We start from the raw sequence: 27,384 nt of genomic DNA, 5'->3' as shown, positions 1-27,384 counted from the left end.
TTTGAGGCTTGTAGTTTTAAAATTTTAAAATGTTTAATTTATGCCAGCTTCCAACTGTTTATATACATACTGTAGTACAGTACCGCTCAAAAGTAAGTTACCACCGTCTCGCGAGACGCGTCTCGTTTCTCGCGAGACTCGTCTCGAGAGAAACGAGATGAGTCTCGAGAGAAACGAGACGAGTCTCGTTTCTCGCGAGTGCACTGGAAGTACCAATGCTACGCATTCGTCGGTATTCGAAACCTGTTTTGTTAATAAGACGTCTGTATCGTATCGTATCGATTAGCGCGGTAGACACGATTTTCATTCTCATCAGCAATGCGTGTGCACCATGTGTTTATTATAAATTCTCAAGCGTCCAGTATTGTTTCATATACATCGGCCAAACCTTTTTTTATTCCAGCCAGACTTGCTTAACGTTTAGTTTTTGTAAATACATGCACGATAAAAGTTGAAGGTATGTGAATCGTCGGCAAGTTAGTCACTCGTGTTTACAAATATGTTTTACAGTTGTATTAATTCTCTTGTTTGTATAGATATTAAAAAAAAAGTTTGTTCGCAACCCTAAACGTGATTCATACAGATGATAATCAAAATGTAGTGTTCATGAAACAACATGTGGAGTTTTGTCACCCGACCTACGTGTTGGAAGTTAAAGCAGCGATCGCGATCACTAAGTCAACACAGCAGCGCCGCCTATGTTTTTCCAACTATCGCTCCCAACTGATTTGTCGGGAAACTTGACGAACTTTTTATCCAAAGATTGCGAACATACGAAACGACGCTAAGTGTTCCGTCGAATAATTTAATATTCAAACTTGCGAACACACGCTTTGCACATACATGTAAGCCTCGAACTTTTTATTCAAAAGTTGCGAGCACGCCACGCTTTGATCATACTTCACTTCACGTTACATTCGAATAACTAATTTATTCAAACTTGTGAACGCTCGCTTTGCACATGAAATCCGACTTGACTAACTTTTTATTCATACTTGTGTACGCTTGAGAACACACGCTTTGTAAACATAAGGAATCTCGACTACCTTTTGAACACACACTTTAATCACTGAGCCTCGACCAACTTTTTATCCATATTTATGTTCACACGCTTTTTGCCACATCAAACCTCTAACATTTTATTCAAACTTGTGAACACATGCGACACCACACTTTGATCATGAAACTTCAACTAGCATTTTATTCAAACTTGTAAACATGCGACACCACGCTTTGATCATGAAACCTCGCTTACCATTTTATTCAAACTTGTGAACATGCTAAACCACGCTTTGAACATGAAACCTCGATTGCCATTTTATTCATACTCGTGAACATGTTAAACCACGCTTTGATCATGAAACCTCGACTAACTTTTTGTTCATACTCGTAAAAATGCTAAACCACATTTTGATCATGAAACCTCGACTAACTTTTTATTCATACTCGTAAACATGCTAAACCACGCTTGGGCTCTTAATTAATTCATATGTTTGAGTGCGCTAAAATCCGCTTTCTTAGATTGAACCCTAACGGCCAGTTTGTGCGAAACAGTCCAGTTTGTGAAAAAATGAATTCATCAGTCTTAAAATCGGAGATTCTCACGTGTTCAAGTTCATATAAGAAAGATTGAGAGATAACAACATAGTTTCGTGGATTTGAGCGCGCTCAAGTACAGTATTGCCGTTCGAAGAGAAAAGTTTCCGTTGTCATGAATGTAATTTAGAAAAGATCACGACTCTTAGGCCCAGTTCAGACGTCGTGCTTCTGCCGTGTCGAACTAAATTCAGGAATTAAGTTCGACAAAAGCACGCGGCAAAAGCACGGCGTCTGAAGCAAACTTTTGAATTAAGTTCGGCAAGCAATTAAGTTCGACAAGCTCTGCCGTGCTACACGACTCTGGCACGGCAGCGATTCAAACGTCGTGCTTCTGTCGCGCCAAACTAAATTCATAAATTATGTCAATGTGTTTTGGCGAGATTTCGTTCCCTCGGGGAGTTAGGAGGAGAATTGTTACGAGGCTTCAGTAAACCCTGGATTTGATTCGACTCTGGCACGACGTCTGAATCAGAGTTGATTTCCTGCCGTGCTACAGTCGAACCAAATTGCAATTTAGTTCGGCACGGCAGAAGCACGACGTCTCAACTGGGCCTTAGACTAGCTGGCCAATGTTAATAATAGTTATGTGCAAATGTGGCAATAAAAGTGCGTTTCAGTGTTCAGAAGTCGGATCAGGTATCTTATGGCAAGCCTAGACCGCTGTATCGACCGATATATAAAATGTTTATTCACACACCGCTCGAGATCTTCGTTGTCGAGCAACAAAAATTCTATCTGTTAAAGAGAGTGTATTGTGCCATTGGAAAAAAACGATTTATATCAAACAGAACCGGCGATGTTTTTGCCGCGACGCTCGCAAAACAAACTTCATTTGCGTATTAAATCGACTGCCGCTAGACAGAACTTTCCCTTGCAAAAACATTGAGTTACTGTAAACGTCGCATCACATAAACATTATTAGAAACTCCTGTCTTCAAAGATGTAGTATTTTGCCGTTTGAATAAACGATTTATGCCAAATAGAACTGGAAATATACTTTTAGTGTTTGCCTTGACGTTTCGGAGAACAATAAAAGTTCGTTATGTTGTCGACTTGTCGACGCGTGCCGCTAGACAAAACTCGCGCTGGCAGAAAAATTTAAAACTACATGTAATGTAAACGGCGCATCTCAGAAACTTTGATAAAAACTCCTGTCTTCAAAGATATCGTATTTCAGCGTTTGAATGAACGATTTATGCCAAATAGAACCGGAGATATCATTTTTTCAACAATTTCCGTGACGCTTTCATGACTCTCATTCACAATTGACTCGCTGGCGAATGGCGAAAGCCGGAACGTTTTTCTCCTACTGTACGCAAAATTAAATGTTTATTTGAGTTAGCGGTTATTGCAGAGCGAGCAAATGTAGGTAACTGAATCATTCAGGGTGAGCAAGATTCGCAAAATCAACTCTTTGCCCCCGTGATCGCACGAATTGAAACGCATGTAACTCTACTTGTAGTTACGTTCGATGTTCGATATTACCTTTATTCGATATGAATCGAGCAAATGATCGATGCATATTTTATGTTGGACGGTCCCATCGATTTGACAACGAACTGCAGAGCGGCAATCGTTACCCGTAACCGGTTTCTTACGCGTAATATACGCCATACTAAACGCTTCAGTGATTCTCGAGAGAAACGAGACGCAGCTCGCGAGAAACGAGAAACGTCTCGAGAGAAACGAGACTCGTCTCGCGAGAAACGAGACGAGAGGTGGTAACTTACTTTTGAGCGGTACTGTAGCATTTAAGTAGGGCATTTGAAATGTGTTTTAATTTTAAACTAACATTACTAACAATAATTGAAATAATGAAAAGCAACTTGGGGAGCATAGATTGCATAATAAAACATGTGAAGTACATTGTATGTGCTTAAGTTACAGTACCTGAGGATTTCTGGGACAGTTCTCTTGATTGCACGCAGCTGCAAGAGAATTTACATTTAGGGCATCAAAATAACAAAATATGCTGTTAAAAAAGTAAAAAATTATACAAAAAAGTGAGAAATTCAAATTACTAAATTGTTAAAATTGAAAAGTTGCACTCACCAACTTTTTCATTAAAGAGGAGTTTTGTAACAAGAAGAATGGTCTAAGAAGTCGATGAATTCTAACATGCTGTAGAATGAAACACAAGAAAAATGTGAAACAAAGTCCCTGTAACAAGTCCTTAGAAAATGCCCCTTTTCTGTGTACCACTAGAGTAGTTTTTGTCAAAATTTTATTAAGAAAAATTGACTACATGTACTTGTACTCAGGACTGAACATATTTGCATCTTTCTGCTTCTGTATTGGTTATACTGTATGTCCAGATTGTTTAACACTAACTATTAGACCAGCATGTCTCCACCACAAAAATATTATTAAATATGGAACGTACAATTTAAGTAGCACAGCCCAGTCAAAACTTTGCAGTTAATTCTTCTGAAACATGCAGTACATAAGTCAACGGTTTATTAAAAGTGATATTTAATACCTGGTTACATCCTGAACTGAGAGTGACAAACACATCTATAAAAGAAATTATAAGAACCACACAATATGACAAGAGCCATCTGTTCTTGATAACCTGCTGTCTTCCTAGCACATGACTCTGATAAACAGAAATGAATCAAAATAAGTACTACAGTATCAATAGAAGGAAACTGCCTACACCAGCCTGCAAAGAAGTTTTTAGTCCAATGGCCTGAGGATAGTGTAATTTGTAGTCAGACTAGTGGCTTCCTTCTTTCATTTGCCTGCTGGTGGGCAGGTGAAGTTGCTTAGGAAAATTTCCATCACAGATAAAATTTATATTTCAGAAGTACTGTACATAAGAGATGAAATTTTGGGGGCTAATGACAATGATTTTTAGGCTGCTAGTTACAGCTTGTTTAAAGGGCAAACTTGAAAATAGGTCTTTTTTGCACCCTGCTACATGCACACCAAAATGAACATGTAGCACCTCAAATACTGAGAGATGCCAACAGATATTGTGGCTTATGTCCAATAACTTGATACGTACACATGTTATCTGTATATGAATAGATGTTCTTAAATGTGTGTAGATGCCAGACTTTAAAAAGATTGAACTGAATGACTGCATCAAATGTAATTAATTCCATCACCTGATCATTTAACAATGTATCAAATGATACATTTTATTACTTTAATTAGGAAAATTTGTATGTTAATTACATGTACATTGAGGTCTAAAGTTACATGTACCTTGACAACCAAGTCACAAACAAAGCAAATAAGGAAGATGACCTCTAAGCTTTCTGTGACTCCACATGGAGGATCAGGTCTTGGGCCACGAAACCGTGGATCAGAAGAGAGCCTTAAAAGGGGATAAGACAGGTATAAGAGCTAGTAGAGTACATTGTACAATGTAGATTGAAGTTATTTAAAATGATATGTATTTATGTAAATTTTCCTTGTAAAAACTAGCTAGAATGCACTTGACAACTGGTTTAATGTGGTGGCAAGGTACTCAGAAGTGTCTGTAACAAGATCATAAGCCATGTGCAAGTTATAAAAATAATGAATAATAATTATAGTGAACATATAATGGAGTGTTGTTAGTCTGGCTCACTTGACTGAGTTTCAGACAAAGTATGTAAAAATGTACCTTACTGTTTTTGATTCCACAATTGAAATGCTCATTGTAGGTAAGCAAATTTAATTATTTCTGCATTAGATATTAACTGCAGGATTTAAATTAATTGAGAAATGGCAACCAAACTTAGCAGGGAGAACTATGTTTGCCTGAAAACTAAGCAAAGAGAACTCTTACTTGACACAATCATGAAGTGATGAGCAAAATACACTCAGACACACGAAAAAGACACACGGAAGTTTTTACAAGATAAGTAAGCCATAAATTATTAAATTATTTCAGAGAGCCTGTTGTTCTGAATCTAGATAAATTATCCCACTAATCTACAGTTCTGTTAACTTCTTAGCCTCCAATGTGATCATTTCTTACCATAATATAGCTCTAGGAAGATACTTACGTTAAAGATGAAGGCTTTTCAACAAATGCCAACATCAGATAGAGAAAGATGACGAAGGTGTATCCCCTAAAAATTACATATTAAATTTATAATCAATTACAAATTACATGTAGCATGGATATGGCGATAATCAAACATTAGCACCATCAGTACCAAAAATATTTTTTTTAACTACCAAACATGTGACACACAAGGTATAGATGGATAAGGGTGAAATTTCAAGAGTTATCTTGTGAACCAAAAGTTTCTCAAGGTTCCTAGTCTTGAAGTGGAAAATAACTTAACTGCCCTCCTGGTTATGTGCCTGTCTATTCAAACCTGAAAACTGAATTATTTTAGTACCATTCCAAAAAACAACTTCAGAGGCACATATTAAGCTAAAAGTACATGTTGTATCTTTCATTTCATTCATAGGCCAACTGACTGCACTGACTGCCAAGCACTCTGGTACTGGAACCCACAAGTTAAAGAAAGAGAGGGAGACCCATACGCCTACAGGCACCTTCAGACTTGAGGAGTGCAGTGACCTTATTGCCCGAAAAAAAAATTAAACAATGCCCGAAAGCATGAGTGTTGTTCAAACACACTCAAATCGCAGTAAAAACAAAAATGTTCCCAATTCTCACATGTAATGAAACTGTTATCATTCCAAAAATAGTTGTTTTGAAACCTTGCATACTCTATTTACCTTGGTCGACAGCCTAGTAAAATCACAGACATATAAAAAAAACAGTTAATTTTTCCTCATTCGAAAAGAGCCATTGAAAATGGCTCCTTTCAGAGCCACTACAAAAAGTCTTGGTCTTTGTTTGCTTTGATCCTTTTGTCATTGTTTTGTTGATGGAAATAATACCCATCTCGTGGATTTCCAAAATACACATACACAATACACAAAACAGAATACCTGGATCCTTATATCATTTGACCTTAACTCCGTTTTGACAAGGCAAATGTCAGAGAAGTAGCCTAAAAGCCTGGCCAAGACAACCTTTTAGAGGGTTTTCTCCAGGTTACTTTGCCCAATCATCAGCGTTTTGCCCAAAAAATTTCAAAAATTTCTTAAACTATGGGGGGTGCACCACCTGGCCCATATACCTATGGGGAGACCACGTAACAGCTAGAGAAGGGATAAAGAAAATCGCATATCCAGTTGATTATGGCCACTCCTGAATGCAGATGGAATACCTGGCCAGGGACAGATGAAATTGGATTGTCAGTGGCCTAATATGCTTCAAAATGGAGTAAAAAGACTAATCAGATCAGATCAATAGCTGTCATTAACATTGTCATACATGTATAGCTTACAATAATAGCCACTTTTCATGATTTGTGTAGTTCCAGAAAATATCCATACCTCCCCCACAGAAGGGATTTTTTCTAAGAACCCCTCCTCCCACCCCTCTAGAAATTCCAATAAAGCTTTACACATTTCTTTAAATTTTTTGGTCTTACAGAACCTCCCACCCCCCAGGAAATTCCAATCCCTTCTGTGGGGGGAGTATGGATATTTTCTAGATCTGCACATTGTCACACGCAGTGACATTTCTAAATTTTGATACACACAGAATCAATATTATTTAAACCATTACAAAATTGAAGGCTTTTAAAAATTGAGGTCTCACGCTCTCACTGCAGACTGTGATGCAGATGGAATGCTTTTAAGTGTCCAGAGTACATGCAAACTACACATTCATGTAGGTGTAATCTAAATATGCTGAGCTTACCATCTGACGGGCTTGCTGTAGTACCATCTGTACATCCATAGTGACTTACTGTCTACTTTATGATGGATTGACCTGTACTATAAGGTGAAGAGGAAAACAGGGTCATACAAATTGAATCTTACAAATGAGAACACCAGCACTTGGTAATGGAGACCTACACTGGAAAATACATGTATTTCACTCAGAGTAAAGTCATATGGGTTGGGCAAGGCCACCTAATGGTTCACTGCATTGGATCCTGGATCAAGCATTTCAGGAGTCGGTAAACTAAGAACAAGAGCATAATAACATCTAGCCCATTCTACAAAGCCACATAAAACAGGCAAAATAATATTTTTATTATCATAAATTATATTATAGCTTGAGTTTGTTGTCAACAAGCTGTAAATATGTTATTGGTGAATACCAAATTTTGTGCACACAAATAACATTACGTAGGGCTAAATTGCTTTTCAAATCCACAGCAGCTGGTGTTACATAAATGCCATCTTACAGAACTATTTTCTTGGAAGTGATGATGATGGTGGTCACATGGTCACACAATTATACATCAAAGAACTGTTTCAAACAGATTACCTGTGCTGCATCTTCTATAAAGACAGCTGCCTGAATGATTGCATGTTCCGATGTATCTGTCAAGGATAGGGAATGAAGTGTCACTCAAGTGTCACTTAAGACTAACTGTACTAAATCTTTGGCCTACAACGTCTCGATTCCTTTTTTACTGACCAGACTTGCAATGCTCCACAATCGCTACTAATATGTTAGCCCTTGGTCAGGTTAATATTCCCCAGTACAGCCCTGATGCTCAGTTAGTAAGAGGTTATTATCCATGAGGTATGAAGTGCTGGCCAACAACCATTACCACTTCCCCCTTAAGCTTACTTTTTGAAGAAGGTAGTTATGGTAAGAACAATCAAGGGTTTTTATCATTTAGCTCCATTTACCCAAAATTTTAGTCATCTAGAACATAAATAGTAATGTTATCCCAGCTTCATTGACTGGAATATTTCCAATCTGAAAATTATTGGAACTTTTTGAGGCACTGTAAACTGTTCCTTATAAGCCCCACCGCTTAGAAGTCCCCCACCACCCGGGTATAGGCCCATCTCCCGGTCACTTGCCACGTCCAAATATGTTCCTTATGGCATTTGGTTACTGAACTGTGTAGATTCAAGCTGTAGATTTAACCAGAGTTCATACTTTTCTAGATTTCGAGAAAACTGAGGGTTTTTTTTTCTGAGTTGTCAAATATAAAACTGCTCGAGCAACACGCGAGTGACTGTACTCTCATTCTGGGGGTGTTCTAAGAACGTTCTTAAAAATTGGGTTAATCTCAACCTCAACGTTCTTGTTTGAAAGGTTCTTACAATAAAGAAGGTAATCTTAAGCACGGGTTTCTTGAATCCATTACTTACAAGCGAGCAGTTTTATCAAAACTCGGCTGAGTATCTTGCCCTTCCAGATCTTCCGAGACTTACGCTTTCTAAACAACTGTCTTAGATCTATTAAATTGCTTCTCAATATAATTTCGTCACATTGCTGGATTCAAACTCACGAAAACAAGCCAGATATCTTACCTTCGTTATCATTCACGAGGTTTTCAACTAAGTGTACCTCCATTTGTTCCATTACAGGTCATCACACAATCGAATACAGTTCACTAACATTGAGGGAGAAAGCAAAACAAATGGGAATTCATGGGTAATGCTGCTGTCCATTCGCGGTTCGTGGGAAGTAGACTGGGCTCCGATTCGGACGGAATGGCCCGCGAGTCCGTGGGCGGGCGTGCAGTCTGATTTCGAGTTTTCCAAGAACTCGGTGCTAGAACCCCGTTGATACGTTCACCTTGCTGTTACGACCACTTTGTTCTTGTGCGAGGAAAAGCTGGGTCATTCATTTCCTTATCTGCTGGCTTTCATGTGACGTTACATTACTTATATATCATCTATGTCAAGCAGGCCCCATGACTGACGCCAACTTTTAAATAATCTAGTATCAAGAAGTGATGAACATAATTTAAGAATTTTAATCCTTAAGTATATTTAAATAAGTATCTTCAGTGTCTCACAACTTGATGTTTTTACAAAGGTACATCTCTGCATGGTTTTTCGTTTTATAATAGATCACGCTGGAACATTTCCAAGCTTAAGCGTTCGCGTAGGATGACTCATCTCAGTTTCGAGTTTTTGCTAACTGAACCACGCGCGGATTGATACCAGTTTCCACAGTTTTAAGGAAATCGGTCAGATTTTTCAGAATGACTCAGAAACCCAGGAAAGGGGACTTAAAGTGCCTATGAAGTAAAAAATAATTGCTGCTTATTTGAAAGGCTTTTCAAAGTAAAGAATGATGGCGTTCTCCTTTTTGGAATATGTTTTTTCGTTTTAGAGATATTTACGTTTTTGTAAGGAAAGTGATGACGTCATAGGTGGTTCCTCTACAACAGCACAACACTCAATCGAGAATAACTCCAGAAATATTAAAGCACTGTTCTTTAAACTTGGCACCAGAGATGTAATCACAAAAGAAACATAATGACACCTGTCATACCATTGCCATGACAACAGTTATGCCGCTGGTTCTGTTTTAATTATGACTAAAATTCCCAGATTTTATCTTAAACAAGGATCATCCACTCCCACCAATCTAATGGGGAGAGTTTAGACAATATGGGAACCATGTGTGTTCCGAGCAAGACCCTCTGTCCCACTTTAAAAGGTTTCCAATGGGGATATTTGGTTTTTCACAGAAAGAGACTGGAGCCAAGAGTGTTGCCATGGCAACAACATAGTAGGTGTCATTCTGTTTCTTTTGTGATGTAAATTTCTGTTGCCAAGTTTGAAGAACACTTCTTTAATATTTCTAGAGTTATTCTCGATTGAGTGTTGTGCTGTTTTAGAGGAACCACCTATGACGTCATCACTTTCCTCATTTGCATAATACAAAAACGTGAATATCTCTAAAATGAAAAAAGATATTCCAAAAAGGAAAACGCCATTCTTCTTTACTTTAAAAAGCCTTTCAAATAAGCAGGAATTATTTTTTACTTCGTAGGCACTTAAAGAGAATTACTGCAAATCCAAAACATCTCCTGGGGAAGCATGGCCTTAGACCCCCTTCAGCGCTCGTTGTTTCCGGCGGAAATCGATCACCATTTAACCTGAATCCGCGCCCGTGAACGACAGATGTTCCGATTACTTTACAGCACCATATTGGTGCCCCACAAGCTGCTACAAAGGACACTAGACACGGTGTCTCCATACAAGCTCTTTAAATTTGGTTAAAACCATTTTCTGAATGACTAGCCTATAAAAATACTGCACAGACCTAATTCTTGGCCAGGTTGCTTATATATCAGTCATCTATCTATCATATCCCTGATTCTTGACTTTATTTGTTGAATGGTTCCGATCTTTATTTTTGATGGCATGACAGTGAAAGCTAGCAATATGACCAGTAATACCTGAATACGGGTGACCGTCTGGGGCTGGATTAACGGGGCTCCACTTTCCTTTGTTTTCAGCGCTGCCTTCCTGGGTTAGACTAAGATGCGCGAAACTCTAGATCCCTTTCGGGCTAAGACCCTCGGGCGGTAGTATGTCTCATACGATGGGAAATTGTGAAGGCGAGGAGAGAACAACGAAACAGGGCATTGTTATACTCCACCAGCAAGGGCCCTATTTTCTCCCTAATCAGAGGGGACGGGAGCGGGTACGGGTTCGCGTCCGGGTATCTGTGGCTGAGTGTTTAAGATATCCCGTGCCTCTGTTTAATTGGCGCTTCATCATGCCCCTGATGTCAAACACTGAAGGAAATTGTGAAAAATTACATTTTCCTTGACACTGCATTTTATTTTTCAAGGTAGCTTTAAAAAAAAAACGCACAGAATTCATTAACTATCTACAGTTTCTCTATTATTTTCCCACAGGGCTTAAAAGGGCAGATCAGAAAATTTCTGCCATATCTATCAAATGATCGAGCAACGTGCCTCTTAAAGTCTACTCTTTTTACAAACTTTTTTCTTCAACTGATAAAAAATTCTAACCTATCCACTTCTACACGAATGTCGAATTTGGTCGTCATAAATGATTTACAATTATTTACAACCATTCAGTGATAAATACTTAACATCTGAAAACAGAAAAAATGATATCTGGCACATGAGTTTATACAAAAAGAATTTTCAAAGGATCATGTTTCCGTATTTCATATCACAACACATTTTAAAGTATTGTCTTGAATGTTAATTGTAGCTAGTGAGCGTAATATCATCTCCAGCATTTTGTTCTCTATTTAAAACCTAGCTTTATGATACCTTTACCACGAATGAGCAATATGCGAGTGCTTTAACGTCAAAGAATTCTGTACTAGAGTTAATTCCTCTAAAACAGCGAAAGAATTTTACGCTAGTTTGTTCCTACGAGCTTCTCAACAAAATCGCATCTTTCATCCCAGTAAGGAATAATGACTGTCTCGATCCTGTTCGGTACAGACTGTGTTGAGCCTGTTCCGCCAATTTTGGCATTGTTGATGTCACGTGGTTCCGTGAAGGCAGTCAGGAGTGTGCTTCAAGCCTTGCCAAGCTGTAAGCCGGTTCCCGCTTGCAGATGTTGTTGTTTTGCTTCAGGTTTTCTAATCTAGCAAGGTTCTGCTGTCTGTAGGCAGCATTTCTTTTCATGAAACTAAAGCAGACAAAATGAGTTAATAACAACGAATTATATGACCCAAAATATTCTACATATTTGATTTCAGTTGTTTTATGTTTCCCTATGACTGGGTTATCGGTAACTTGGGTGTCCAAAATAGTACCACGTAACGAATTTCATTAATAATTATGGTGTGAGTGAGGAAGCGGGCTGTCGATCAGATGTTCGGCCATAAATGAAGAACTATTTGTATTTGTATTTTATATATCTCTTTACCATTTCAAGCAAGTTCCTGTCTGCGTCCCTTTACTCTTCATTTGAGAGTGTGTCGTTTCTCTGCTCTCCTTCTCCAAAGAAACCTTCCGTAACCTATTGAGCTCTATCAGCAATGCTCTGAACATGAAAGAAAGAAAGAAAATAATAATAATAATTTTAATGCGATGAGCTAACTTCTCTCATCATGATCATGACCATCATCATCAATTCTCTTCGCCTCAGTAGGCGCATAAGGCGTCGTTCGGTGCTTCGCAGTTGTAACATGTGGTTTAAGTTTAGTCTAGAGCTTATAACTGAGATGTGACATTTGTTGTTTTTTGAATTTTCTTTATTTTGAACGCTTTGTGCTTACTGAGATAGTGCCATGAACATTTGGTCACATGACCACAACGTGATAGCGTTTTCGCACGTTTGGCAAATAATTCCTTCTTATCGACCTTGTTGACTGCACAGAATGTAAATGGATATTGTCCAAACGTTTCTTTTAAGTTATTCTTTATGTTTATTTCATATTTAATTTATTTTCCCTAAGTTTTCACCCTTTACGACCAGTCAGAGTCCCACTCGGAGCCAAAAATAATCCGCAGTGTCGATTTCGCAAGTGGTAATTAGAGGGCAATAGTCAACAAACGCGTCAAACTACTGTGCCCAAACAACAGTTTAAAGTGACACAAACCGAAACAGTGTAGAGCCTCATGCAGGCCGATGCCAAGTTTTGACAGACCAAGAGACCAAGGAAATATCATTTTCAAACTACAATGTCAACATCTAATCCTTTTTCTCAGTGCTCAGTCCATATACAACTCTTTTAGCAAAAGCTGATCAATTTTGAAAGCAACTTGAAAACGTTTTCTCCTTGTATGTGACTTCTATATTCTCCTTGACCGACTGATTGACTTGTAATGATTTTTTGAGGAGAAATAAGATGCTTATCGCAGTTTAGGGCATGTACCTACAGTTAATGGTGTCATTACCTTACAGTCGATTCTAGTGAATCTACTTTTTGTCTAAGAATGTTATTCTCCGAATTACACGCTTCCATCCTAAACGGAAAAAAGAAAAAAAAATTAGTGTTGCAGTACTGCAAAAAACAGATAATTACAGAGCGTTTTCACAAGTCGTTACACGACGCCATGTTGGTGTTCCCGAACAATGAAATTTCCACTTCTTTGAGTTTGTTTTCTTATGCAAAATTACCTATTGTCAGAGAACACAAATATGGCTTCCGTCCGCCATGAAAACACTCCATGTCTGCAATGGTAAATGCAACATGTTCAATTGGATATCTGTTTTAAAACTAAATTCCATTCGGTCTGGCCATCATAGTGCGAGAAAACTCGCGTAAGGCAAGATAAAATAATTCCGTTTTGATTTTGTCCCTGAATAAGCAACGTAATCATTATAAAGAAAGTTTCCACGTGGCGCACACGTGAGTGAAAATGAAATTCAGTGCCAAGAAAATTACATAACGAGGATAACGTACAGCTAATGAAAGGCGCCCATCCCCCGGAGCGTGAACCAGCTTAAAGTAATGATCACCCTTGAAAAAATAGCTTTTACGAATGAACTCTCCAGCTGGTTGTGCATGGTCTGTTGTTCGACATCTCACTATTTAATCACTAAATGAGAACTTAAGTCAGTAGATGTTATTAACATATTAATCTGACAACTCACCTTTTCTCTAAGCCCTCGACATACTCTTTCTTCTTTCGTCGACTTTCTTGTGCGGAGAGCTAGAACATTAAAGAAAAAAAAAAGAGATATTTGGATTGCCAGTAACAATGAGCGTGAGTTTATCAGCCTTAAATTTCGTGTACAGGTGTAAATCTCCAAAAATACGTTTGCGTGCCCGCATAATCACTTACCTTATTCTTTATTTTACGTCGAATTCTTTTAAGAGCTCTTTCCTCTGCCTAACAACAGAAAATACAATTAACATCATCGTTACAGTGAGATTATACGAAGCTCTCTTTTATTTTGAGGTTTTTTTTATTGAATTATTTGTTTTATTCTCTTTTGCCGTAATTTTTTTTTAACTGATAAACGATTTTCGCACACGCTGAAAATATGTCTGGGATAGAGTGGGACGGGGTAAAGAGGTACTGCGCCAATACGAAAACACTCTAGAGCATTCTAACCTCGAATGCATGAAATCCTAGAGTATTCAAGGCGCATGCCATACGCGGGTACACCTGAGTATTCAGGATTCAGTTAACAAGCGTGTAACTGCGAAGTATCCGGCCCTATCCCCCACTCAGGGGCACACAACTAAGCAAAAATGCGAAGTATTGAAGTCGAATAAAGTACTCCAGCACAGGAGCAGGCAAAACGTGACGCACACTTGGAGTATCCAACGGTGTTCAATTCAAAGATGTAGATGTGTCTTCGGAAAAACGGCCGGTTTCAGAAAGAATATTCCAGTTTTATTATACGGCAAGGTAGTCTAGATCTTGAGGTAAATCCAGGAGCGTTTCGACTGGTTCTTTCTAGGCCAGGATATTGCTATACGGGCCGTTTCCATGGAAACGGTCAAATGCTGTGAGTTTTTTGTTTTCGAGAGCTATACAATAACCTAATCTAGCTTGCTCGAGCCCTTTTGGGGAATATTAGACCTCGGTCGTTTTTGTATGGACCTCGTTCCGCTCGCTCCGTATAGCCCCGACCTCGGGCCAACTTTCCTCGGTTATATTTTTTTGATATGATATTTTATATATTTCGGCATACCCAGTGTGAACCGAACCGTATTCGCGTGAATTCGGCCTAAATAGTTGACTTTTTGCGCAACACTCACCTTTGTCAGCGGTATTCTGTTGGGAACAGGAAGTCCTTCAGAGACAAACGTTTCCTTTTCTTCTTCCGTGAGTTTGACTTTCCCATCACTGCCAGTCCTGGTAAACACGGTCTCTTCCGCATTCTAAGCGAGGGACGCAGTTTCGAAATCAATTAATAAATAAAGCAGCGTCAAAAATCAAGTTGACATCATCACCGAGCATGTTCGTTACAGCATATTAGACAAGAAATAGGATCACCAATTGAAGCCAGAAAGAGAACTTCATTTAGAATGACTTAAGACTGTTCACAGCCCTCTATTTTTCTCTTATTTTTATTCGATCGCTGAACGAGCGGATAGAATTGGGCAAGAACTGGACGACAGCGCAAAACGGGAGACTCGATAGGGTGCTCGAACTCGTTTCGCTCGCTTTTTCTTTTGCGTGCGTTGAAAAATACAGAGACTGCGAACAGTCTAGAATAACTTCTGACCTTGTTGCATTTCTTCTCCTCCAGCAAATAATCTTGATCACCACTGACATCAATATCGCTGGCATCCGAGAGCTCTCGCTCTTCAAAGAGATTTTCCGGGTACGATGTGGTGTCGAGCTCCTTCTGTTGGATAAACAAACGGCTAATTATTGCTAGTGAGAACACGGAAAGCAATAAGTATCAATAGCGGCCATTAAAGTCTCTCCCTTCTTGAAATAACAGGTAACGGAGGTTTATCTTTTATTATTTCAGTCTCCGTTTAACTCGCCTTTTGCTTCCGCTTTATGTTCAGTCGACCGCTGTGTCTTTACTCGCTATCATGGAGACCCAGTCCCAAGCTAAACTCGCTTGCCAGAGGCAAGCATCACGCCGAAAGCTCATGTAAGAAAATTCTGCTCGCCTTAGTCCTCCGGGAAACTGGCCTTGTAATGCAACAAGACAGCAAAGAGACATGCGCACCTTGTCCAAGAGTGAGGATATCTTGAAGAGAAGTTTCCTGTCCTGGGAACGGTCTTTAGGCGAGCTTTTACCGCTGAATATTTGACATCCGTGGGACAAATTTCCATTCTGTAAGAACGGAGCGTGATAAATATTAACGACACTCAAGTCACTGACGAAACGCTGGGAGCTGTTAAGCATTTTAAACAAGTTGTAAGCTGAATATAATTTATTTTAACTCGTGATGTGCTTCTTAATTTATAGCGTCCATGGAGTTCAACCGACAGTAACTCAGAAATAAAAGCGAAGCAGCTGTAAGCATTACCTAGACGGTTGACGCCGTGCGCCAGCTCGAACTAACTCGTCACGTCTTGTTCCGCGCGCGTTACTTGAAGGCCTTGCGGCAGAAACACATTCAACTAAATTGTTTCCGGATTACATACGCAACATGCATATGCTTCGACGCAGAAGTGTTTTCAGAAATATTTTATAGTTAATACTTTTCCTACAAGCAACTATTTTTTTTTCCGAAGCACGTAAACCGGGGAACCATTCGTTTCCGCATTGACCTATTGTGCCTCAGTAAGAGCTGCAGTCCCCAAGAATCAAAACAGCAGGACTTCAGTTCACACTGTACAAAACCTTACTTAGCGTTATATACTTTTGAAATAATTCCACTTCTAAAAGATGCTCGAGATAAGAACCTATTAAGACTTGTCTAAACTGGGTTGATGAATTAATCAACTATTTTTATCCTTTTTTAATACAAGTCCCTGTATTTGTATATAGCTGCTTGTATAATTAGACGAGCTACTTACCTTAAAGGAATTTTCACCAGTTAACTCATCGTAAGCCTGATTGAACACCTCCATTGCATCCGAATGTCGACAGGCAGAGAAACTACAAAAAATAAATAGATAATTTGGTTTGACGATGCGTTATGAACAGCGGGGGAAAGTGTCATTTATAAAAAAAAAAATGATGTGTATGACGCAGAAGGACGTTTTTTTCAAAAGTAAACTGTGGGTTTTACTACGATATGGCTGACGTTTGATTATTTCTAATGAAAACAGACTTTATTTAATGACAGCTATACTTAACGGATATTCTGAATAAAGCGTCCAAGCACTGCAAGGTACTCTGAGTTTCGTGTTAGAAATATATTATGTAAATTCAAAAAGCATTATGCCAGATGAATAGGAAGAAATGGCCTTTATAATTCAAAGCAACGTGTCTTGCTTAATTTGAAGCAAATAGAGGGTATTCATGGCAACTGTCACAAATATCGTTAACTCAGCGCTGATGACTGTTCTACTTCATCCGGAATATATCTGAAGGGAGATACGCTCTTATGAAATTTGGCACTTTGTTAATCATGAACATTAAACGAATTTTCTCGTATACCCCTACATGATAACATTTTGCTTATCTTTTCTTACGACAACTCAACATACGAAAGTAATTTCTCGCGGTTTTGATAATTTTATGACCAAAAATTATCCTCGAAAAGAAACCGAACGAGAGTGTGATCTAGCTACCAACAAGGACAGAGTCACTTATCCCCTTTCACAGCCGAGAGCATAAACCCATTTTCCATTAGCGGAGTAAACTGATCAATGCCGTTGGGAAAGAGATATCTTCACTTGTGCAAAGTCCGACTCGAAAACACCCGACCCGACAAAGTTAAGTTGCTATGCAACCTGCGCTCATTTGGAAGCCTTCCTCAAGGAAATCGATGGATTAAAATACCTTTCTTAAGCACGATCTCAAACTAGGCACATTACCGGTACAGTACAATTGCTAACTGCTATCCTTCCAAATTTTCTCGCCAAAAAAAAGCACATCTTAAAGAGCATTCGTTTCTAAACATGTGGCCGATCGTACCATCCTCATTTTATGAGCACGGGATATTTGAATGAAAATGGAACAGACACCGCCGTAAGACACTTCGGGGCAATTCATGAAAAACTTCGTTGTTTCCCCGCCAACTGCACAACAAAGAAATGGGTTTATATGACATTACATGTTATCACGTAAATACAATATTATGTATATATTCTTTTTCATAAGTACGTTCCTCGATCGCAATTAAACTCTTATGGCGACCGCCTGCATAGAACATTTAGCAGCTTTTAATAACGAACGGTTGAGCAGAACAGCCTGGTGATATCAAAATACTATGCATGGTTAAGGGGGGAATGGCCACTAAGTGCAAATGGCAAGCAAAATATTGTCTATTTGTTGTCTTCCTTATTGTGATTCTATATAGGCAAAAGTTTCTTTTTAGTTTAAAACTAAATAATTTATTACAAGAGGGAAAATAGCAGCGACTTTCCGGCGACAACCTTTCATTTGGTACTTTAGTCTAAACATGAATTAACCGCTGTCATTTTGGGAAGATTAATTCAGATCCACGCAGTTTTATTTGAAGTGCGGTACGACGTGTTGCCACGTAAAACGTGCGTCATTGTCAAAAGTAGCCAAGTTAAATATCTTTGAATTAAATTTGAAGAATGACATCAACTTGTGCTGAAAAATATATGGGGAACTACTAGAAAGCCTGTCACTGTTTAAAGACTCGTTTTAAATTTAAAAATTTTTTTTTTTTTTTCGCACCGAAAGGCATAACTAACGCAAGCTATGTTCGACATTTGAAAGAGTAACTATTTGCTCAGAGAGAAAAGATGGCCTAAATTTTAAAAATGAGGAAATCCGGACTTTCTTGTTCCGTGTTATTTTTCAATCGTTTGGAAACTGATTATACAGTGAGTCACCCAAACATAATTTAAGAACCTGTTTGTCAATGCAAATGTCCATTTGCTTTTTTTAAATGTCTTCGATCGTTTCATTTAATACTTGCACGCAGTTTCCTAGAACAAAATGCTTAATTACTAAGCTAGTGCACTCAAATACAGAGCCCTTTTTTGACATCGGCTTTTGCACATTTGTCATAAAAGAATTTTCCTTACGCCTTGCTGACGTCATTCAATTACCCTGGCTTGTGTTAAACTTACAAAAGTCACAAAACGACGGGATTCCTGACATGGTGTATTTAAACAGCTGCCCTTAATAAAAGCCTAGATCACAACGCAAGAAACATATTTCGTAAATTTACATTTCTTTCAGGGAAAACGTTCCGACGAGGAACATTTCGTGATAGCTGTGTACACAACAAACAGCGACCACATAACGTTGTTAATTAATGTTCTCGCGAGTTCGTGTTTGAACCCGGATTCTCTCCACGCGCGCGTTCATCACCGCTCCGAGAGAACATGACTTTTTGAGGCGCACTGTATTTTAAAATTAGCTCACACCTGATCCTTTCCTATTTAATAGCATCTGCTTTGGAAACAAGTAGTACCCTTGACAAAATGGACCGACATTGTAAGGTCCGGCAAACATTCAAGCGAAATAAATGGTTAAATAAGGCCGGTTGTTTTGGTTTAATCCCTTAGCTTTACACGGAACGTCTGCCCCATCTTGATAATCGACAGAAATGAAAATTAATTTCCAAACCGGACAGAAATTCTAAAAAAAAAATTCAGTAGTTTAACTCCTACGCAAATGATCGTCTAATTTCGGCCACAGTGAATTCTTATTTGAAGAGTGAGGCTTGTAACAACTCGAATGCATAGAAATCGACGTTTATTTTTAAATCTGCCATTAACTGGTCGACTCTCACTCGATTGAAAATAAACTGGCTAGAAAGAGGACGATAACAGAGAACTTCTATTTAACCTAAAAAATGAAACGCCGTAAAATCATGATAACTTGGTAAGGCCAAGTTCACCCTGAAATTGCTACGAGTAATTAATTCAGATTCTCCTGCTATAAAATAAGCGATCACTTTAAAAATATGCCTCGATGGCAAGAAGAAACAGGAAATAAGGACGTCACCCACCCTTTTTGAGGTCCACAATTCGCGTTGAAGTTTTTCCTCCCTCGTGTCTAGTTGGATAAGTTCACCACAAGCCGGTCTTATGTCTTGAACAACCTGAAATCAAAATTTTCAATTTTTCCCTTGTTATGCAAATAGATGTCTATTAGCGATGCAAGCCACCCGCCCTGGACCGGCTGAAAAACAATGAAAGTTCGGGCAATAAGAAGGGGATATGGTTATTTATTCAACGCTGGCTTATTTTTACAGTTTCACGCTACGGTTAACACGTTGTCAGCTCAGTTTACGTTCGGGAAGTGGACACGTGGCACTCGAAGCAGACTCGTTTCAGCGTCATGCTCTTAAACGTGGCGTTTTCAACAAAAAAAGCGAAATCCTCAACAACCAGTGGTAAGGAAAACTGAAGAGATCGCGTGATTAAAAACTGCAATATTCATGAAAATAAAACTATAAACATCGCCTATTATTATAAAGACTATTTTTATGCAAAAGGTTGTTTTCAGTTACGACTTCTTTTAGGACCTTTTCAGGGAATTTTTGTTTACTTTTTTCCCCTCGCTTGGGTGAAAGTCGTCTATAGACGTGGCGTGCTATTCAATTGTGTGCTTTAATTAAGCACAAGATTATGGGCAGCTTTTCGCCATTAATATCTACCTGGCAAATTGTTTGATTGAACTTACACTTCTCGTAAAAATCCCCTTGAAAAAACAAAAAAAACACAAATGTAGCGGTTCTCGCGATTTTGCGATAAACGCAAAGCACTATAACTCCAAGGGTGTGTTTTTGACCATGCAAAAAGCTCAAGCGCTTGGCGCGAAATTGCTGACATTATAAGAAGTCACCTAGCAATCGACTTTTAGCCCTCATAAATGTCTTTTGCGGCTTAGATATAGGCAGAGTAACATATGAAAACAAAAGCGTTTTGAATGAAAGCAAGAGAACAAATTTGCTCTCGTGACAAAAGCGAGGTGTGTATACCGGCTGTATCTACACAATAGTCCATAGAGGACAAAAGATTAAACTTGGTGAAAGTCGGTTTGAATTTTCGAAATGAATTGAAAGTATACTTTTTAGAGGCAGCTTTTTGGATCACAAACGCAGCCGTGAGAGTCCAGACAACTCTGCATCACTACGGAAATAAAAATCACATTAAGTCAGTTTTACACGTCACAAAAAAAAGGTCGATATGTTGTGTGTGTTCAGATGAGCTGCCATGACGAAATGTTTTAAATCTCCATCGCGTGTTTATTCGAGCTTTGTTTTTATTATATATTGACCGCATTCTGCCCAGCTCTACGCAGGATACCGCTACAGTGAGTACCCGAGAGTACGGTCATTCTCTCTCAATATCTGGGTGCGTTTATGAAGATACAAGCACTACATGTACTGAAACCCAAGCCAATCATTGCCTTAAAGTTCAAAGCAAGCGCAGTATCTAGGGTCCTACCGATGCATTGCACTGAAGAAAACAAATTAAAGCACTCATTCAATTCGACGACTCGTATGGAAATATCTGTCAAATTAATGGTAAGGCAAAATGCATTTTTATTGATCTATCGTCTATATGCGGGTTGTCAAATGAGAGCCGGATCTTTAATCTATGCTCTTTGCCGGTATGGTTTTAAAGCCGAGTTTGGCGGAGTTCTGATCGATCTTAACATTATGATATGGAGCATTCGACATTATATGTGTTCACTGTGGAGGTGAGGGCTTTATAGAAAGAAAACACATGCAAGGATATTGCTTGGGTGGTATAGTTGAAACTTCTGAAGGATTCAGATCTTTCTGGAGAGTACCTTACTCAGTTACCATGCCGTCAAATTTATCATGGGTGGATACCAGGGCACGAATTTCAACTGGCGTCTGAATTAAAGCTTGTTGTCGATATTTATAATCTCTATTACACGATTTGCAATGGATTTGAATCATGATTGAATAGTTGTTGCGGAGTCAATAAAGTTACTTATCTTGAATTTAAATTTAGTTGTTATACTTCTATTCTCAGCGGTTACTTCTGAAGAGTGTATGTTGAAACAAACGAAACGTCAAGTAAAAAGATCTAATTTTTGTTTTCCAACCACGCATTTAATTGTCATGTTTATCACCGCAGTTTGCGTGATATTTTCTTGTTAAGTCAATAAATCAGATCTTATCCGTCTTAGCCTTAATTTAAGCCTCTCACTGCGACATAAGCACAAGCACAAGCATAACAGCGGTGAGGACGCGCACAGCACAAGCACAAGCAAAACACAAGTTTTTGTTCTTCTCGCGCTTGTGCTCATGCTTATGCTTATTTCAAGTGAGAACGCACTCCTGTAAGCATAGGCATAAGCGTAAGCGTAAATCCGCCATCTTGTTTTCCTGTATGGAGGAGATATGGAACCGAAACAGGAGCCATAATCGGGGACGGAGACCGTAATAAGTCTTGGGATCTGCGCGCACCTATGATATGGGACAATTTTGCTATTTTTAGAACAACTTGCACCACCCTCAGGACATATATCCACGCGCGATCCAAGCACATGTTGTGGGTTCTCACGTGCATGTTGTCATGTTGCGTGATCAAATAGTGAGAGTTGCGAGATTCTCTTGCGGATTTTTCACAGCGATGGCAGGGAATAAGGCAGGATAAGAACCAGGGCGCTCATGTGTAGTCTTATGCTCTGAGCTAATGGAAAAGGTGAGTTTTTCGGGGTCGAAAGCAAGACTTCAATTTCGCGCTGTGAATGAATAAATAAGCTAATCTGCTCGCGCTTGTTGTACGTGTAAGCTTTTACGTTTGTTCTGTAAAGAAAAGTTACTGTGACTTATGCAGGAAGACAATTTACTCTGGTATCGAGTTAATTTGTGAGTTTCCCAAATCATAACGAGAACCTGTTTTTGATAGTTTCTTATTGTCCCTGCTTGCTTGGAAAGTTTGCAGGAGTTTTTGAAAGGAAAGTTTGGCGCGCACAAGTAGCTCATTTACACAGTGCAACGCGTGACAAAGATGATCTTGACAAAGATTTCTTTCGTTATCTTTTGTGCTGAGATGCTGCAACAATTTTCACCAACTTTAAAAGGCTTCTAACATCATGTGTGTTTCTTCAACAATATGAAATTTTACACTCACAGAGGTCCACTGCAGTACTGTACAATCCAGTATCAGGGAAAGTACTGAAATAATAGGCTGCAGTGAGTGTTTTCAATTGTCAACAAATCTTGACAAAGATTTCTTTCGTTATCTTTTCTGCTGAGATGCTGCAACAATTTTCACCAACGCTAAAAGGCTTCTAACATCATTTGTGTTTCTTCAACAATATGAAATTTTACGCTGCGAAAATAAAATAGACAAGGAGTTTTTATAACTCAACCAACAAATCGAAATCATTATTCGAGTTGATTAAAGAAAGCGTCATCGTAACTTTGCTGATTATTGCTGCTGTATTCACATATTTTCAGCTAAGCTGTTCAAATTTTCGCAAACATTTATCAACCTTAAACATATATAAAAACTAGAGATATTGGGAGTTCGATGGACGTTTTTTCACGAAAGTGCGGAAGTCCAATTGTCACTGACTGTTACTGACTGTACAAAACATGCATCTGTGGGCGCTCTTATTTATCGAAAACAGGCAATTTGTTGGATTTTACACAAACAAAATTGAGCAGTATGCACAGGCGTAAACTTATTGGGCCCGATGAAACATCAAGCGTTGCTTACAATTATTTTTTTACTTTTCGGTTGCGATACTGATCGACTCTGGCGATTTCCTCTCAAGCGTGTGCCAAGAGGAGCTAAGGAACTTTGAAGTCCTGAAACTCTGCTATATCCAAATATATCCAAGTAGCTTTTTGCTGTGTTATAGAAAAGCTGTTAATCTTCAAGATATGTGAAATTTAGAGTGGACTAATGTACAGCTCTTGTAAAAGAAGCAGCGGAACACAACTTGGTCAGTGATATATCATAAAGCGGCACATACCTAAATTCGATACTGTCTTACTTCACTCAAACTGGAGCAGCTCACGACGAAAATACTTAACCAAATTCCAAAAGACATAAATGCCTTGAGTTGTGGGCCAAAAGCATAAAACGTTTCAGGAATTTCGGACACCATTTCCCCCGCGCGACATCCGCAAAAATCCTCGCAGCATGTACGCGCGTGTGCCGCAGGCAATGGCGTAATTTGTTCTAAAAAATAGAAAAATTGTCCCATATCTATGGACAGCCCCAATACTAGAAATGGCGTGCACTTATGGTCTCGGTCCCCGATTATGGCTCCTGACCGAAAATAAGGCAATTATCCTTTGTATGTATGCCTTGGTGCGCATGTTTGTGTTGAACCTTGTCTTGTGGGCGTTCTCACTACCGTTATGTTTACGTACGCTTGCGCATGAGCTTATGTTGTAAAGAAAACCGGCCTTCAGCAAGCAATTTTATTCGTGAGGGAAATTTCAACGTGTTTCAGTTGTACGTGATGGCCTAGCACGCTCACTTCCTGCCTTCTCTGGCTGGCTCTCCGCAAACCATGACCCAAACCAAGAGATTATATACAGCCATCTGTTTCTTTTTGTAAACCTTTCTTCTACGCCGAGCGTAAAATTGAGTTGCCTATCTGTTATCTAAAACTCCAGGTCTCATGAAGTTTCGGTATGATGTACTGTTTAGTGTCAGCAGTTGTTGTTCAAGCCATACTCACAGAGGTCAACTACAGTACTGTACAATTCAGTTTCAGGAAAAGTACTGAAATAATAGGCTTTAATACTAAAGTACTATTCTGAACAGTAGCAAACAGCCTCCATTTTTTTTCTTTTATAAAATCTACTAGTTTTCCCAATTACTGCGGCAAAAAAAATTATCTCCACTGACAAATATCCCCGCGTTTCCACAGGCTATGCTCACGACCGCGCAAAGTGGGATCTGGGTCGGGTTTCTTGTGACGTCATCGCAGGAACTGGGCTGAAAACAAGAAAACACTCAAGAGACGTTTGACTGGGCTTCGAGCGCTGTGAAAACATATTTGGGGTATTTAAGCTTCTCATTTTATCAAAAATGGACAAGACTTTTCAATGAAAGAACTATGTCATCGAGCAATATAATCCGGAGTCTAGCTACGATTAAGACGGCGCTAAGATGAATATATTTTTTCCATTTCGAAGAGCGGGTCGCCAGTCGAGCGCTCTACACTGCAAGTCAGGATCGACAATTTGCCGATCCATTTGGCCTATAAAGGTTAAAACAATGGCTGAAGAGTTAACTTGCAGCTTTTGTAGAGTTATAAAGATGTCAATTAACACGAAGAGTGGTAATTTGACTTTAAAGACACGGAACTTGCAGATTTTGGAATGTCCAAACATTTCTAGATTCAAACGTTCTCCGAATTTTTTCCGATATGCAAGTTTAAAATGCGATGGAGTCGAAGTCCAGTCCTTCCTGCTGATCCAGATTAATGGTTGACAATAAAATTTTACTTAAAAGATAAACAGACTTAGTCGGCAAACAATAGAGAGCTTAAGCAAATCACGACGACAACGGCAACGAGAACGCCCCAAAACAACAGGTTTAATGAGCAGTACAATGGCTGTGCACCTGCGTTATAAGTCCTTGTGCATTACGTAACCATCCTCTGCAAAACAACAACGTGAAATGACCACGTTCTGGTTATTCTGCAGAAGGTGAACGACTAATTTGAACAGCGATAATGCAAATTCAAAGGTAAAATGTGAATCCCTTTGTAACTAGACGTCGTCCCTGGTGTCGCCGTCGTCATTGCTTAAGGTCCCTGATATCCGAAGGTGAGGTAAACTAAAACTTTCGTCTAAATTCCTGAACACCACCAAGCCCGTGCGAAGCAACAACAGAAAACATGTCACATTATTTGCAATCGTGTGCTAAAACTAGAGGCCGCAAAGCAAGAACACCAAGAAGACTAATCTACTGACAACACTTCTTTAAATACACTTACCGAGTCCCTTGATAGTTCATAACGACGAGAGCATATTTTGTCTTTTCGGTTCGTTAATTATTGTCGACCGACCGTATGCATGCGTAGTCAATTAGTGAGTACGAACACATAAACATTCCCAGTTACACAAATTTGCATATTTCGTTAACTTATACCGTACTGTAATTGAAAGTCCTTCGACAAGATCTTGACACAAGGTTCAGTCAAATGAATACATTTTTTCTTCACTGTTCTTCTGTTTAAAAAGTCCTTTTTCACGCACTCGAGTAACCTCAGAGTCAAAACTTACTACTCATACCTGATTTAAATTCTTAATTAGGGTCCGTTCCTATGGGGTAATCTGGATCAGGATCAGTGATCCAAGATCACTCGGATCATGGTGTAACAAGGAAACCAATGAATCCGTGACCAGAGTGGATTAATCGGTTCCTTTGAGGCATCAGTGATCTGAGTGATCTTGGATTACCGATCCACATCCAGATCACCCCAAAGGAGCGGACCCCGTCCACAAGTATCCGGATATTTTTGAATCCGCAACTTTTTCTTTCCGGATATGGCTTCCGTCCACACGCATCCGGCGAATTCGGCAGCGAATCCGGATATTTTTGAATCCGCTCTCCAGAGTGGAAAAAAATAAATCCGTAACGAATCCGATGACGTGTGGAAGGCGAATCCGGATATTTTCGAATCCGAGGACGTATTAAAATCGTGTCCAGTCTCTTACCGAACAATAAACCAATATGGCGGCACAACGTGTAAGCCTACGTTTCTCCAGAGTGAATCCGGATACCATCGGATGCGTGTGGACAGGCGAATTTGATTTGAATACGCTACGTGTGGACGGGAAAATTTTTGAATCCGGAAAGAAAAAGTTGCGGATTCAAAAATATCCGGATTCGTGTGGACGGGGCCTTAGTTAGCATTTCGATTGAAAACAAGCGCATTCTTCTTTCAGTGCTACAATCTTCGTCGGTAGAGTCGAATAAATGGTTTGCTTGACTTTCCTTATTCACTTATTAATGCTTCATTAGTTTTAAGTTTGTTATATACATTTCTTTCTTCAAAGATACAGCAAATGTATGAAAATGTCCACCCCAACCTCGCTCTCTCGAACGCACTGAGGTGGAATGCGGGAAAGGTCCATTGTGTATGCGGAAGGGCATTTGAGAAACTCGGCCGTATTATCGACCTCGTGCGTGTAGTTGACTATAAGATCCACAAATACATAGCTAGTTCTGCAGTTCAAAGCCTCACTGATCTTAATCTAATCGTTGTAGGACGTTCGTGTCGTTGACTACTCATTTAGAAAACCCAATTCTTCGAGGACAAAAAAACTTAATGGGTTTAATTTGTCTTATAATTTTCTCACCCAGTTTCCAGTCTGGAACTGTAGGGCTCGAAAAACTGACGTCAGTTTTCCGTGCGTCTGTCCTGTTATTGATCATGAATTTCGTCATAACATTGTCAAAGTAGCTGTGGATTCACAAGGCGATAGGCGAAATTCATTGTCAATAACAGGACAGACGCACGAAAAACTGACGTCAATTTGTTTTTTAGAATAAATTATCGCATTAATTATAAATTCATGTGTCTGTC

At 39.1% G+C, this 27,384-nt stretch overlaps 2 protein-coding genes across 6 annotated transcripts in view; both read right to left on the bottom strand.

Moving 5' to 3' along the window:
- The window catches only part of LOC110054599 (two pore channel protein 2-like), a 31,647-nt gene extending 22,616 nt beyond the window's left edge, over positions 1-9,031 (bottom strand). Inside the window, exons 1-8 of the mRNA XM_020760947.2 lie at positions 8,902-9,031; positions 7,898-7,953; positions 7,322-7,398; positions 5,598-5,663; positions 4,810-4,921; positions 4,079-4,195; positions 3,652-3,720; positions 3,490-3,527 (exon numbers count right to left, since the gene is read on the bottom strand). Coding sequence (XP_020616606.2) covers positions 3,490-3,527; positions 3,652-3,720; positions 4,079-4,195; positions 4,810-4,921; positions 5,598-5,663; positions 7,322-7,398; positions 7,898-7,953; positions 8,902-8,953 — 587 coding nt within the window. The 5' untranslated portion in view covers positions 8,954-9,031. The remainder of the gene's footprint in view (positions 1-3,489; positions 3,528-3,651; positions 3,721-4,078; positions 4,196-4,809; positions 4,922-5,597; positions 5,664-7,321; positions 7,399-7,897; positions 7,954-8,901) is intronic.
- A 2,123-nt stretch (positions 9,032-11,154) lies between these two features.
- LOC110054619 (uncharacterized) lies at positions 11,155-25,873 on the bottom strand. 5 transcript variants are annotated; one of them, XM_089296295.1, is made up of 11 exons: positions 25,789-25,873; positions 19,847-19,939; positions 16,764-16,845; positions 15,967-16,074; positions 15,508-15,630; positions 15,038-15,160; positions 14,112-14,159; positions 13,921-13,979; positions 13,221-13,289; positions 12,247-12,363; positions 11,155-12,006 (listed from the first exon to the last, which is right to left on the bottom strand). In XM_089296295.1, the coding sequence occupies exons 3-11, from the start codon at positions 16,815-16,817 to the stop codon at positions 11,880-11,882; spliced, it is 828 nt and encodes a 275-aa protein (XP_089152421.1). In that variant the 5' UTR covers positions 16,818-16,845; positions 19,847-19,939; positions 25,789-25,873; the 3' UTR covers positions 11,155-11,879. The 5 variants fall into 5 exon arrangements, with proteins under 5 accessions (XP_089152421.1, XP_020616628.1, XP_020616629.1 ...); XM_020760969.2 differs by lacking the exon at positions 25,789-25,873 and having other exon boundaries at positions 19,847-20,138; XM_020760970.2 differs by lacking the exons at positions 19,847-19,939; positions 25,789-25,873 and adding an exon at positions 17,695-17,767.
- Between the last annotated feature and the right edge of the window lie 1,511 nt (positions 25,874-27,384).

The sequence above is a fragment of the Orbicella faveolata genome, unplaced genomic scaffold, assembly GCF_042242905.1.
Source record: "Orbicella faveolata isolate gen_17 unplaced genomic scaffold, um_ofav_v1 contig_1, whole genome shotgun sequence".
Taxonomy (NCBI): domain Eukaryota; kingdom Metazoa; phylum Cnidaria; class Anthozoa; order Scleractinia; family Merulinidae; genus Orbicella; species Orbicella faveolata.
This window is presented reverse-complemented; position numbering and strand designations above follow the sequence as displayed.

Coding starts and splice junctions, on each gene's coding strand:
- LOC110054619 (XM_089296295.1), bottom strand. CDS start 16,817: ATGGAGGTGTTCAATCAGGCTTACGATGAGTTAACTGGTGAAAATTCC. Junction 16,075..16,763: donor CTGGTGAAAATTCCTTTAAG/GTAAGTAGCTCG, acceptor CCGTTCTTACAG/AATGGAAATTTGTCCCACGG. Junction 15,631..15,966: donor TATCCTCACTCTTGGACAAG/GTGCGCATGTCT, acceptor TTTATCCAACAG/AAGGAGCTCGACACCACATC.